The sequence below is a fragment of the Myzus persicae genome, unplaced genomic scaffold, assembly GCF_001856785.1.
Source record: "Myzus persicae strain clone G006 unplaced genomic scaffold, MPER_G0061.0, whole genome shotgun sequence".
In the NCBI taxonomy this organism is placed as follows: domain Eukaryota; kingdom Metazoa; phylum Arthropoda; class Insecta; order Hemiptera; family Aphididae; genus Myzus; species Myzus persicae.
This window is the reverse complement of record NW_019103869.1, coordinates 136-15,580: the sequence shown is the minus strand read 5'-3', so window position 1 is coordinate 15,580 and position 15,445 is coordinate 136. Positions and strand designations below refer to the sequence as shown.

Below are 15,445 nucleotides of genomic sequence, written 5' to 3'. Positions count from 1 at the left end.
AAAATGACTGCAACTCAGAAAACAAAGGTTAAAATTAATCATAACTTATAAATATACAAAAACAAAAAATGATTGATAAATAATATAAATTTAGTGAATTTAATAATAAAAACAATAGGTATGAATACTGGTCAACTCCGAAGAACAATATTAAAATAACTTAAAAACTGGTTAACTTTTAAATAAAACAGAATACTATTAATAATAAAACTTAAAAACATAAGTACATATTATAATATGATGGAATCATCAAAGTCATTGTGTGCTTCACTTTCACTGTTATCACAGCTATCACTACTGGAACATTCATTATTCATTGAGTTCAGATGGGTACCTTTGGCTAAAAATTTGAACCTGTTCATGTCTGTAAGAACAAAATAGATAAAACTAACCAGGGTGATCTACTCCATATTTGCTGTTAATAATACATTTATTCAAATTCTGATTTTCGAAATTTTTCAGTATACTTAATAACCAAATTTTACACCATTTAAGAAGTGTCCTGTTGTGGTACAATCTTTTTTTTTTTTTTAAATGTTGACTTATCTATAATACCAAGAGTCAAATGAGTAGTATCTGGGTTATTAAAATATGATGAGGGCAGATGTCCAAACGGTTTTATAAAACTATAAAAAGATACTATCATTATTATTATTAATGATATTAATTAGTAATAAGTAACTAATATAATTTTCAAATCACCACAAACTCAATATTTCCCAAACCAATTTAAATGTCGATGTGGATAAAATTATGTACATATTTCAAAATGTATAACTAATCTAAACCTCAATACTTAATAATTTACAAGAATATTGTAATTTTCATCAACTAAATAAATACACAAAGCAGTGTGATACTTGATATTTTCTCCACTGTATAAAAAAACATTGTAAGATAATTATTACAAAAATGTACAGTTGGTAACTTTTTTGCATGATGATGATAATTTATATCTTTTTACAATTAGTAATTATGATTAATAATGAGGTTTCAATAGTAACGTATTTGAATAAACCATAGATTGCGAAAGGCAATCTATGTACTATAACACAAAATTATAAGCTTATGAATTCATCTTTGTTATTGTTTGGTTGCCATAGAAAATTTAATAAATTTGTCTGAAAAAAAATTAAAAATTTGGATATAATCTAAAAACATATTTGCTAAAAAGAAGTTAGAATTCCCATGGGAAACTTCTTAAGTGGTATACAAAATCTAAGTTTTTAAAAATAAGGTAATTTACAGGTTCTTAAATATTTCAAAAATCAGAATGTGAATATAGTATTATAGTAGTGTACTCCATTCAGATAGAGATTGAACACTCAACTGGCAAGAACTGGTCGGCCATGAGTAGCCCCTGCTATTTACCATTGTCATGGCAAAAGACAAATAACATTGGATGCCCATGACTGGTAACCAATAGCAGAGCACCTGACACCGCTCAAAGGGGTCTAACTGTTCTGGCGACTCAGTGTGCAGGAGCGAAAGTGGGCAATCTCATTCTGAATAGAGTAGAGGCATTAGGAAAATGGTAGCCAGCATGCATGGTGAATCATACAGAATTTGTATAATCGTTCGAACCTAATTATCAAAGATATTCATAATAATAATAATACCTTTTAACCAGAAGGAAATGTTTTTTGTATCTATGTGTTCTGTATCATATTTTACATATGTATGGTGTTTACTACATAAAAATAACTGTGGCCATTTGTAATCTGTGAAAATGCCAATACTGCAGTTAATTGTTTTTGTCAAACTTTAGTAGTTTACAACCAAGTCAAATTAAAGTACAAACGGTATTATTAAAAGCATCAAAGTTGTTATTTATAAAAATAATTCTAATAACAATAATACAAAGTACTGGCTATTTAGTAGACATTTTATAAGGCATATTAGTAAGAGCAAATTTGGGTATAAAGTGATTTTGTCAAAGTTTAATTTATCACTAAATTTGACTAAACAGTGTGGTTTGATACACATTTATAGTTATAGCCAAGCTCATATTTTTTAGTGGACCTAGATGTAGTGTGTAGTCGGAAATCAAAAATGTACAATATGGATTTGAGAAATATGTACCTACTAATAAATAAGACTTCTGACTAGGTAGTATACACTATACAGAACAATTACAACTTGTTGCATTTTTAAAACAGAAAATATTCTATAATAACAACAAATAAATTATTTTCAGCTACATTTCACTAAATTGATCTTTCTTTCTCTAATTTTAACTATGAAAAGTGAACACGCTTGAAAAATGCGTGAAGAAGACTTATAGTTATATTATTTTCAAATTGTTGTATGGGCATAATAATTATTAAATTACCGAGGTAAATAATATAATAAAATGTATAAATATGTCCAGCATTTGAACTGATCAATTTCTTTAGGTACATTATACAAAAAAGTGAGTTGTATCCCACAGTTAAAAGATAAGAGAAGTTTTTAAAAAAATTGTTGTTTTTTTTTATTAACTATAATGATGTGAAAGTTGTGCAGAGCTGTCACTGTATCATATCATTATACACACACAAATGAGTATTATGAAGTTTTTTTTGAAAGGGCCTGAATCAAGTCAACACTAATCAGTAGATAACGTTATATATACCTGTTTTGAACAATTTTTCAGCTTTGATATGGAATCCTTCATAATTATGTCTATGTGTTATACTTTTATCAATAATAAAACCATAGGGTTTAACAGAAAACTCATATGAAAAATGTTTAAATTGAGATCTGCAAATAAAACATGTAGTTTAATATAAAAATGCATACTTTTTTTGCATATAAAAAAAAATCTTACTTAAACTTAATACTCTCCAATGTACTTTCAACATTGAAATTATCTATTTCAAGAATATTAAGTTTTAAATAAATATTATTTCTATCTTGATGCCAAGTACACATAGGAATAATCGATTGTATATTGGTATTGCATGTTAAGCAAATGTTTCGTCGTTTTTCCCTTAGTTTTTTTTTGCAATTATTTAGCACAGGCATATCTTTAAGCATAGCTGCATCATTAATAGGTCTTATTTCTTCAGTTTTAATTGGTTCAACAGCAACGCGATCTTTAAGAGATACACTTTCGGATACCGGTGTTATATCGGTGATTGTTAAGGAATCTTCTTTCTTAACATCCTCAATATATTGGTCTGTAGGTTTAAAAATATTTGCATAATCCTAAAAAGCATATTCTCTTTAATTTTAAAAATTCATTGAAATTGACTAATGATAATATATTATTAATTTACTGTTTTCCAAATTCGTACATTTTTTTTAAGAAAAAATAAAATTATAATAATTCCAACATTGCAAAACTTAAGAATTGGCAATCATACCAATAAAAGTATATAATATTGTATAATATATAGAATACTATTGCAGTGTCGAGAGCTCTAATCATTAAATGTAATCTTATTTTAAGAGGGGGACATCTCACCCACATTTATTGTCTGTTTTACAAGAGCATAATATGGCACATTTATACTTGACTTTGTTAGTTCATTAGAATAAAATCATTTTCTATCAAATTTTAAACTATAAACATTTTACATGGGTTTCTTTGGAGTTTTTTATTGGATATTTTATGTTTGAACTTTTGAAGCTAGTCATATCATTTCTAAAATATTAACATTTTAAAATGTTTGTAAGTTACTTCAACATTTTAAGATGAAAAGACACCTAACAACTACAACTAATCACAATGATATACACAATAGGTCAATTCTCTCTAATATTAATACTAACAGAGCTAAGAATCAGTAGTTCAAACACAAATGTACTATGCTACAAACTTGTAAGATGTCTTCTAAAAAATTAATAATTTTAAATTCTATAAATTATGGTTACTTCTCCAAAAACGGAAGTTGCAAATTCATCAAAAAATTCTTGTTGAATTTTCAATTCATCAGAATTCATATCTTCAATTTCAAATTTTTTTTCATCAAAAACATATGGAATATTTTTATCATCTTCTACACAATTATCTTCACTATATTCAGCATTTAATAAATTTAACAATTTAGACATTTGGAGATCGTCGCAGTATTGACTGAATTTTGTCTGAAATTCTAAATTAACAGTAATATCTGCATCATATAAAATAACTTCATAGTGACTACCACCAGTGTATGTTGTTGATGAAATAGTGTCAATAACCTAAAATATAAAGAATAAGTTTTTACAATAAATTTTGAATAATATTGTTAACTAACTTTTAAATACAATGGATATTGAGTCATATCAAATAAATAGTCAACTAGTTCATCCAGCTCACAGCTTGTAGGTAATGTATCTTTAACACCACTTAAACTGCATTCAATCGCCTGGAAATTAAATAAAATAATATTATAAGTATGTATTTATCATGCATACTGTGTGATTCTTGTATCATTGAACTTTTATTATTTTAATAAGTATTTATGTTTCTAAAAATTTTTTTATAAATACTTTCTGGTCATTAAAAGCATCATTATACATATACATTTACACTTACATTAAATGAATTACTCGTTATTTAACTAAAACATTATTAATATTTACTTGGAATGGTAAGTAAGTGATTAGTTCTGGATGTATTGTAAGCAGTAAGTGTAATTTAACATTAAGAAATTCAGCTTTGTCCACAAACAAAACTTCAACAACTCCACTACCAGATTTTTCAATAATTTTGACGCGGCTATACCTATGACACAAAAGTTCAAAAACTATATAATATTATTTACACACTTAAATAATTCTTACTTATTTGTATGTGGATGTTTAGCTAAACAAATTGCTCCATTAATAACATGTTTTAATTTTGCTAACTGTTTTTCTTCAATATATTTATCAATCATTAGTTGAAGATCGTTGACTCTAAAACATATATTATACTAAAATATTGCACATTAATTTATAGATAAGTTGTATTTAAAAAAAATAATAATTAAGTATATAAATGGCAGTCATTACAATAATAATATTTAGCTTTCTTCTAAGTATCATAAATTTATATTTTAATGGTACATAGCAATAACATTAAAAATCTTTTTAAAATCCTGTTAGAACTTTTATTTTGTATACTATATTATTTCATAAATATTACTAGCTACTAGTGACTAGACTTATGTATTTTGATTTTGCCAAAAAATGATTTTGAGTAAAACATTTTGTAATATAATTTATTTTTTCTACAATTATTATTAAACATATGAGTCACAAAAAAACTATGATTATAAAACCAATACATTTGTTGCTCAGAATCTAAAATTTAATATCTAATTTAAGGATTAACACTTTAAAAAGGTTGAAAATCAATGTTTAATTAGAACACATTATTAACTCAATCTTAAAATATTTTTTAAGGGAAATAAAAATCAAATCATTTTATAGCAGTTAATCTTTTACCAAACACCTAGAATCCAGAAAAGTAATCCTTCTATATGAGTATGTATGTAAACAGATTTACCTATCACAATACTTGGTATTTTCAACAAAAAAAAGTTTAGGGCTAATAAAACACTCTACAGAAACCAAAATGATACTTTGGTCCAGATGAGCCCATTGGGGTTCAGGCAATTTATAAAGTGACATAAATTCTTCTATGCTTAATTCTTCTAAAATAAAAAAAACAGAAATTGGTTAAAAAAAAAAAAGAGTATGAACAATAACATCATTCATTCAACTTACTATCATCCTCAAAATTGTATTTTATTTTTAACGGCTTGGAAATACCAGCTGAAATACTGAGTTCTGTTAAATTGTCTATGTGTTCAAAATTCATATCTGCATAGCCTGTATTCAACAAAATCTCAGGTAAAATTTCTCCAAAGTCATATTTCTTATGATCTGAATCCCAATATTTTTCATATAATTTATTTATCCATATTGTAGTTCCTAGTGCCATTTTAACCTTGAAAAATATAATTTGAACACATGAACATCACACAAATAAGTACTAAATAATATCATATCATACCTTTACAATAATTGTATTATTGCAAATATTAACATCTTTTAAATGTTTTATAAGATGATGGTTAGCTTGGTTACTCCATGTTTTATCAAAGCCAATTGGTTTTATGGAGGCCAAAAACATATCCACAGTAGTAGTAGGTACACTTTTTAGCATATCAGGTAACACAAACAGTTTCCATTTCTAAACACATATTAACCAATTTAACATCAGAAACAATTAATTATTAATAAATGTTATTTATTATACCGATATAGTTTCAACATATCCTTCATCAATTAGTTTAACCTTCACTTTAGGATTTGTTGTATTTTTGTCAACTATATTAATAACGAGAGCTCTGAAATAGGCAGTGTCGATTATTTTTCTAGTACTAGATTCCATCTGTACAGCAACTATGTCTCCAGGGTTAGGTTTTTCATGAAGAATTCTAAAAAGATTTTAAAATATATTAACATTTTCTTTCATTTATGTAAAATAAGCTCATTAAAAATGTACTCAGAATCTTTTTTTGAAAAATATGAACTGAGCTTATGATTAATGGTATCAGAATGGTCTACTACATTTGACCAATGTTGTTCATCATTAAGAATATTTGTACAATTTAGTTTCAAAAGTTTGGCAGACATGTGAGACGCATCATAAACATTTAAAATTTTTACAACAGCTAATCCAGATCTAAAAAAAACACATAACAATCATTAAATAAAATAGTTAAAGTACATTATTTAATTTAATTAATAATAAATATTTATTAATTATAAAAAGACAATATAGAGAAATAGAAATTGGACCTGGGAATGTTAACACCAGGTTCATCAAGTTCCTTGAATAAAATGTGACGACTTTGACATGTCATAGGTTTAGAACAATAACCAAATTGTTTTATTTCACTGCAGAATAAACAATTTTTCTTTTCTTTTTCTAGAGTGTCATTAATAATCTAAAAAAATATTTTAAATTGAATTAATATTGATTGACTATTCAAATCAAAAGTACATCACAAGATTTGTCTGTTATCAACATTTGGAACATACTAAAAACAAATTTACTAATACTTGTCATCAATTATTTTAAAGTTAACATGTGTTATATAAGTCACAAAAAATAATATTAGATGTCTGAAAATTAAAATTAATATTTTTAATATTTGAGCTAAATAAATCGATTTTAAAATTACTTATGACAAATATTTGATAACTAGTTATTTCTATGTCCCACATTTGATACCACACTTTTATGTGACGTCTTCTTGTTTAAATCAATACTATGATATTATGTACAACTCAGATTTATATTAAGTTTTTAAAACCTTCGCATGTTTCAGCAAAACTGGATCTACTTCACCATTACCAAAACCTTTCATGATTTCAACTACTTTTGGCAACTGCAACATGTCTTTAGTATTGTTACTTAAAAATATATAAGTACAACATTCTTTATTCTATAAATAAAAAAAAAAAAACACTTATTTATCCATATACTTTTGAGGGTCTATAAACCATTAATACCACCAACAAATATTTAATTTACCCTACACAAAAATTATGAACTTTTTGAAATAAAAATCAATTTAATTTATGGGACTCACTACAATAACATTGTTAGAATTTTGTAAAACACTGAATCTCATTGAAAATATGTGTTTGTCAGAGGGAATATCATAATGTATTAAACAATCGGCATCAACAACATAAAAATCAATCATTGTATGGTCACTACAAATTAATATACGTTGGTTCTTTTCTAATGGTGCATTCCATTGTTGCATTTCATAAACTAAAAATAAATAAAACTCCTTATATAAAAGTAAGTCATTTGGAGTAACCTATTAACCACTAAACTTGAATTACTATTAATGAATTTACCATTAGAAATTCTCATTTGACTTGGTACCAATACCTCTATAGTAGAATCATGTTCCTGAATATAGCTAGAAATTATGCCTAGTTCATCAGCATTAGATGTAATCAAGACACTCCGACGGTATTTAATATTATTTTTTAAAAACTCTGAAATTTTAGAATAAAAAAATAATTAACACATTATAATAGTTTATATTTATAAGAAATTTTGTTTACGTAATATTTTTTCTAGTTTATCATCCTTGACTTGTACAACATTAAATCCTATTTTCATATACCGAGCAGCTTCTAGGGGAGATCCAAAAATATACTGCCATTTTATAAACAATTTGTTTAAAAATGTATCTATATCTTTATTCCATTTGACTGATGCCGATATCAATTGTATACTGCATTCTTCTTTTTCTTTAAGTTTTGTTAAAATTTGAAGAAAATGAGGCATCTAAAATGTTTTTTAAATTCAATTTTTTATCCAAAATTGTATGTAACAGTGTAATTACTTGATTTTTATAGTTATCCAGTAGTAGATCTATATTATCAAAAACAAAATGCCTTAGATTCGAATAATTAAATATTTTTGCTTGGGTAAGCAAATTATGGAGACCTGTTGGAGTAGCAATTAAAATATCACATCCATTGCACAAAGCTGCCTACAAAAATAATAAATTAAGATAAAATTAACAACTCTAAAATGTGTATAGTTCAATTTTTTTTTATCATTTTAAACATTTTCATAATGTCCCGCATTCATAAATTGTTTGTAAAATATGGATTAAAAACATTCATGCGCAAAAACAAACCACTCAAATAAACAATCGTAGTTTAAAAACCTAATTTATAATTTGATACAAAAGGATATAATTGCGGTGTAGTAGCTTTTATAGTTAAAAATGAACTACTTTTATTCTTTACAAACTTCAATTACATTTTTGGATTATTGTAAATTAAATTAAACACTACTTTACAAAAAATAACATTATCTAAATTATTTATAAATTTGGTTTTTCAGTACCTTGAGTAGTTATTTTAATACTTTTGAGCAAAAATGTTTTTTTGTTTTATATAATCTTTTAATCACAAAACAACCAATAGTGGTAATTTTTCAATATTTTATTAAAATTGCCTGTTTAAAACCACTTTAATAGCAGGGATATGACGTTTTTTTTAAGTGTTTCACTTACTATCGTGTGTTGTACTGAACTAGATTCATAAGCTACAACAACATTATTCTTTTTTATAGTTGAAGAGAAAAGTTTATTTGATAAATATTCCAATGTAGAACATGATGTTAAAGAATTACTTAGTATAATAGCTTTGGGTCCGATGACAAAACTCTTCTGTAAATAGGTAAGATTGATTCAATTAATTTTGTACCAAGTTTAGAAAAAATTATATAATAATGGAAAAGTAAAAGTAGTATAAAATATATTTTCTTAACATAAATCAACTCTTAATTTATTACAACATACCACTGTATCATCAATATTGCTCATAATTGAAGAACAAATACTTGCTAAGTAAGAAATAGATTTTCCTTTTGAAAAGCCAATCATTGCCGTATTATAGTGATTCATTAAATATAAAAATGAATTCTGCTGTATAGGTTTCATTTGTATTATATTCATTTTATGAAAGGCCTAAAAATAAATAAGTATTGGTATATTAGTAAATAACTTAAAACACAAAGCAATTATTATAGACCGTTATATACAATAAAATATATACAATTAAGTAGATATAAGATGACTAAAAGTTAGGAAAAAAAATAATTAGGTCCAATGAAGTCTAGTAAAAAATATATATGTATCAACTACCTGCACTATATCATGATGTATATCAGATTGACCCCAATCATTGAGGTATAGTTTTTCATAAGGCCCATATATTGGTGTTGAATTTCCATTGTTTTTTGATACATCCTTATCATTATACAGCAAACTACAATAATTATACAAGTATTACAATATACCTAGTTTGATATTAAATCAACTCAATAACAGCCGGAAGAATGTGAATTAGTATTAAAAATAATAATATAAATAACAGACACATAAGAGTTAAATATATAAAATTATAAACATATAATATATAGAATAATGGATGTTTTTCTGTCTGTTAGCTAATGACTCAATATTACTAATAGACAGTTTTCAATAAAAATTATATCAATAGATTCCCTAAGAATTATGGGATGTTTGTAGCTTTCTGCCAACCTTATACTATAGAGCAGGGGTCGGGAAAATGCTGCTCTTTGGAAAATTCCCACTAATATTAAGTAGATACGTTGTTTTGAGTGTTATTGTATTTAGTTAAATAATATTATATTTGTACTAGCAATAATAATAATAATAATAATCATGAATTAATAAAATAAAGTTTTTCTATATTATGTTTTAAATTTAAGACGTATCATTTGCCTACCAATTTTTTAATGAAATAATAATACAATCTTTATTCTAATATTCTATAATATATTGTCTATACTAACAACTACAACTAAAAAGGTTATTCAAACCTCTGCTGCTCCCTGGACATCATGGTTTTGTAATTTTTCGAAAAAATGTTTCTTTTTTACGAAAAGATTCCCGACCCCTGCTATAGGATGTACAGGATGATCCAACAAGTATGCTCACCCCCCTTTTTTCTTTAATAATGAAGTGATTTTTGGAATCTTTAAATATACTCAAAGACCATATTTTCATATTCTTGAGATTTTTTCTACCACTTAATGAGTGCCCTGTGGCAATACAAACTTTTGTTTTTCAGATGGGAACCCCACTTTTTTACAGTAAATTATTTAGAGGATAATTTTTTTGAGAATTCTGCTGTAATGAAATCAAAATTTGAAAGAGTGATTTCCTAGTTATTGGACAATTTGTACTAAGGATAATAGTCCATAATAGGGATATGCTTACACAGTTCTACACATGGAATAAGAACTAAATAAATCAAGAAGGACCTTACTTCCTATTTACCTAAGTGTTTGACTAAATAAATTTAAAATGACGCATTATTTTATACTGTGTGTATAGACTATAGATAACAACGAATACTGTATAAGCATATTCTTCTTCCCTATTATAAACTATATTATCCGTAGCACAAAATGTGTAACAACTAGAAAACTACTAGTTCGAATTTTGATTTCAATACATCAAAATTCTCAAAAAAATTAGGGTTCCCATTTGAAAAACAAAGGTTTGTATCGCCACAGGATACTCATTAAGTGGTACAAAAAATCTCATGAATGTGAAAATATGGTCTTTAAGTATATTTTAAGATTCCAAAAATCAGATTTTGTAAAACTTCATTAATAAAGAAAAAAGGGTGGTGAGCATACTTGTTGGATCACTCTGTATAATATACTTAAGTGTAGCTCAAATCTACATGTATTTTTCTCAGCTACCAAAAACAGAATATTTTTTTTCTATTTATTGATAGAGTAGCCATTGATTACATAATATTTTACTACTATTAATACTAATATACAGTACAAATATGGCATACACAATATTTTCTTTACAAAAAAAAACAAATCTTTGGCACAAGTATCGCCATCTGGGACAGCAAATATAATTTTTATTTTTTTTAAATTTTAATTTGCATTTTATTTTAAAATAACTATAGCTAAATAACTATATAACTATTGCTAAATAACTATATAAATTATTATTTTGTTTCATTTACGACATTTAGATACATGTAAATCGACTAGTACAGGCAAAAATTTCCCCAAGCAAGCAATTGTATAAGTTCACCGGAAATCGGAATACAGAAAAAATTGTTCATCTGGCACGACGTTATTCAACGGCGTAGTCTTATAAAAATTAAAAGGTCTTATAATATTGGACTTACTCGGTATATTTACGAAAGCTAATCTGGCCCGCCATTTCGGTTCCGATGGTGAGAAAAAAGACCAAACAACGGATGGAAAACAATTTAAGTAATAATGCCCGGACGAATGAACGAAGAGAAATGATGATCACTATATCTGTAGGATACGTCAACTAATTATTATTGAAAAATCCGGAAAAACCAAGAAAAAATACACATAATATTTTGGCATGAGACATTATGATTAATCAGTTATCACTAATCATTTACGTTGACAACAATTTCAAATCGAGCATGTGCTTGGATCAGGGTTTTTCGACATAAGGTATTAAATACAATATATTAGATCTTAGTTCTTATATAATCTTGAACCGTGGCTCAGATCATAATATTATCACCCATACAATAGTATTTGTATTGTATACGGGCATCACTGCTTGCACACTGACCCACAGATAATTATAATATAATATATTATATTAAGTCAAGGATTTAATATAATATAAATCTGTGAACTGACCGAATGTCGAATATAATTAATATATAATGTACACGGATGGATGGGTGCCCGTGTACGCTTTACCTACACAGGCACCCGGGTGTCTAGAGTTCAAGATCCAACCTATAAAGTACCATTACAATAATATAATTTGCCAATATTGACCAACAGGCTTCAACTGATATCAGGAGTTCGCTATCTAGTACAAATAAAATATAATATAATACATTTAAATTTAAAATATGTATGTACCTATACATATTTTTTCAAATGTATTAATAAATTAGATTATTATATTAGTAGGTGTGTTATATCGGGTGTCGCCCGGTTTTCTAAAACAACGTCCATTCCGCATTCCGTCAATAAATTTTTCTGCTGATCAAAAATGATAGAATTTTGAAGTTTTGGAACCCTTTATGAAAGATTTAATGATAATATATATTTTTTTGAGTAACTATAATTGTTAACACTATGCAGAACAATTTACTCAATCACTTAACAATCCTTTATATAAAATCGAATAATTCAAAAGTTGTATTTTATTAGTTTAAATATTATTTAATAAACAGTGTACCCATTAGAAAGATTAATATTTATTTTTTATTAGGTAAATAATGTGTTTCAAGGACACGACTCAATCGATTTAATCTCGTTATATTTGATTTAATTTACCGATTTATCAATAAAAATATAGTTAAATGTTCAGTCATTTTTTGATAACCTTTCGTCGGTAGTCATTTTTTGCAATATGGGGAAAAAAATCTCCGGAAAACAAATCGCCAAAACTATACCTAACTGTTGGATACAGCTGTTCGTAATTATTAATAATGATAAAATAATAAAAAGCATAAAATTTCAATGATAGTAATAAATCATTACAATATCTTGGTCAGTCAGTTCGCTTGCGCATAAAATAATAAAAAAAAGATTTATCATAATTAGGTTATAATAATAAAAAAAAGTTATTCAATTAGTTTTAGTTTATTATTAGGTTATGCCTATTTAGGTACCTATAATATTTAAAAATATGGCGTGTACAAATAACAAATTATCATAATGTTTTCAAATCAAATAACATGTTAATTGTGTGTAAATGGCATGTGTACAATGTACCTTTATTAAACAAATCAAACAGACAATGATTAAATGTTTGGTTATGTAATGTTTGGTTTCAGTGTAATGGCATCGTGAATCATACTATTTGAATTACCTACCCAATAATATAGTATAATATTATAATTTGAAACTGCTTACTCACAACTGCAGTAGTCTTGTTCGTCAGAGTTCCGCACTTCCACATTGGATTCAACGCGAACCAGATAATTAAGGATAAAGAAAACATCAACGACGAAATGCTAATCAATAAAATGATGCTGTTTATATTTGTGTTTTTGCTGATGTTAGACTTGCATGACGTTGCTGATGGTAAATTTCGTTCCATTGGTAGGAAAAGAAAAAAAAATAGTAAAACAGGTAAACCCCTCAACAGAACTGCAGGAGGGTAGATTATTAAATTAAATAATAGGTTTTTAATTTAATTTCAATTAAAATCGTGTATCCAAACGTTTGTTTTCAATATAATTATTTTTCCAATCGAGAATAACATGGAATACAAAGAGATTCTGTACAATTTATGATTCACAAAAGTCAATAAATTTGAATATAATATTACTGTAACTTCTATATTAACTAGTTGTTTTTGCATTATTAATTGTTACCCTATATTCCTTTCCATAATTGTATTTATCCAACTATAGTTTAATACATCAGGTAAAAATTACTTAGAGATGTTAAAAAAAAGTACATTTGTCTATTCCATCTAAGGATGCCGGATGAGCCAGTGCCGACCTTAGGCCTTAGCTTTTGTATGACATTTTGTGCCTCGTGAAATTATACAATAATTTATATTATAATTTTCCGGAAAGTTAAAAAAATAAAAATACGATGTAAGTGTAGTGGACAGAAAAATCATATTGTATTTTTGTCAACGAAAACGACTTCAATCAATAATAGTTTATTTTATTGTTATCGTATTGTCGTAACGATTATCTGTTCCAAAGTTCACGTCATAAATTGTGCAATTGTGCGATACACCGGCACGCCGCACGTACAAAACTTGGTTTGAGGCGTTTTGGAAGTTGTTCATTTCACATCGCGCTTTCGTTTAAATGTGATAACTGATAATAGGTAGGTACGTTTGATTTTGCGTTTGATACTCAAACAATTAGCGAATATCAGTACCTACCTTATTTTCGTAAGTACTAACACCTATTGATATAACTTAATATTAATAGGTATGTATGATAATATTATAAAAATATAATAATTATAACATTTTAGTAAATACTATTTTGATGCATTGTCAGTGGTGTATAACTTTTTTTTGTGTGTAATATATTTATAAGTATTAGAATTTATATTATAAGATCTTCAGAATCCATTTCCTAATGCTACTGTATCATACAGAATATTACTAATTATTCCAATAACCGTAGCCAGTGCAGAAAGATCCTTTTCCAAGTTAAAACTAATCAAATCATATTTGATGACATCGATGACTCAAGAAAGGCTCAATTCACTTGCAATATTATTATCTATCGAAAAAGACATAGCTTCAACCCTGGACTACAATGAAAATAAAATTAATGAATTTGCGAAAAATAATGCAAGGAACGCCAAGTACCGAACCATTAAATCCAGTTTTGGGATTAGATAAGTACTTTTATATCCAGATAATGATAAAGGATGATTAAATTCAAATCCAATAAATACATTTTATTTAGATAAGAAGAGATGATTTTTTTTAATATCTACTTTAATGTCTCTCACTTTTGAGAGTATACGAACTCCGGCCATATGTTTCAATTAATTTTAGCCGTAGACATTATTTTTAATCGACAAGTATACTATGCTATACAATAATTAATAAAAGAACATTTTATTTGTTGTTATGATCATGAAGTCATAATGGTAATGTAAATAATTATGCACATGTAGATATGAATTATTGATATCGATTCAATACGAGCCGGAACTAGGAAAATACAATTAAATATACCTCTCTTCCTAAAACCAACTTGTAATTATTTTTCCATTAATTTACTGTTGTCGAGTCACCAACTCAACATAACATTGAAATGTAGGTATATTTGAGTACCGGATCCGGGGGCCCCTAAGGAAAAGACCAATAATAAATATTTTGCCACCTAATACATGATATTAGTAGGGCTCGGATTTTGTAGCAGAATAAATCCTTAAAAAAGCATTTTAAGTTGCCAAAAA

The 15,445-nt window shown here is 26.6% G+C and overlaps 1 protein-coding gene and 1 long non-coding RNA gene across 3 annotated transcripts; one reads left to right on the top strand and one right to left on the bottom strand.

The window, feature by feature from the left end:
* Positions 1 to 69: 69 nt before the first annotated feature.
* On the bottom strand, positions 70 to 11,940 carry LOC111035671 (putative ATP-dependent RNA helicase TDRD12). Of its 2 annotated transcripts, XM_022317371.1 has the most exons (23): positions 11,686 to 11,934; positions 9,645 to 9,768; positions 9,300 to 9,467; positions 9,012 to 9,167; positions 8,331 to 8,480; positions 8,047 to 8,272; positions 7,834 to 7,977; positions 7,557 to 7,744; positions 7,278 to 7,409; positions 6,760 to 6,908; positions 6,464 to 6,643; positions 6,215 to 6,395; positions 5,969 to 6,148; positions 5,680 to 5,902; positions 5,459 to 5,606; positions 4,753 to 4,866; positions 4,552 to 4,693; positions 4,224 to 4,334; positions 3,859 to 4,167; positions 2,810 to 3,189; positions 2,615 to 2,742; positions 1,620 to 1,721; positions 70 to 364 (listed from the first exon to the last, which is right to left on the bottom strand). In XM_022317371.1, exons 1-23 carry the CDS (start codon positions 11,718 to 11,720, stop codon positions 231 to 233), a joined length of 3,804 nt encoding a protein of 1,267 aa, XP_022173063.1. In that variant the 5' UTR covers positions 11,721 to 11,934; the 3' UTR covers positions 70 to 230. The 2 variants fall into 2 exon arrangements, with proteins under 2 accessions (XP_022173063.1, XP_022173064.1); XM_022317372.1 differs by lacking the exon at positions 1,620 to 1,721 and having other exon boundaries at positions 11,686 to 11,940.
* Positions 11,912 to 13,846, top strand: LOC111035672. The gene is made up of 2 exons (XR_002604671.1): positions 11,912 to 11,989; positions 13,339 to 13,846. It is a non-coding gene; the product is annotated as an uncharacterized LOC111035672 (long non-coding RNA).
* The last annotated feature ends 1,599 nt before the right edge of the window (positions 13,847 to 15,445 follow it).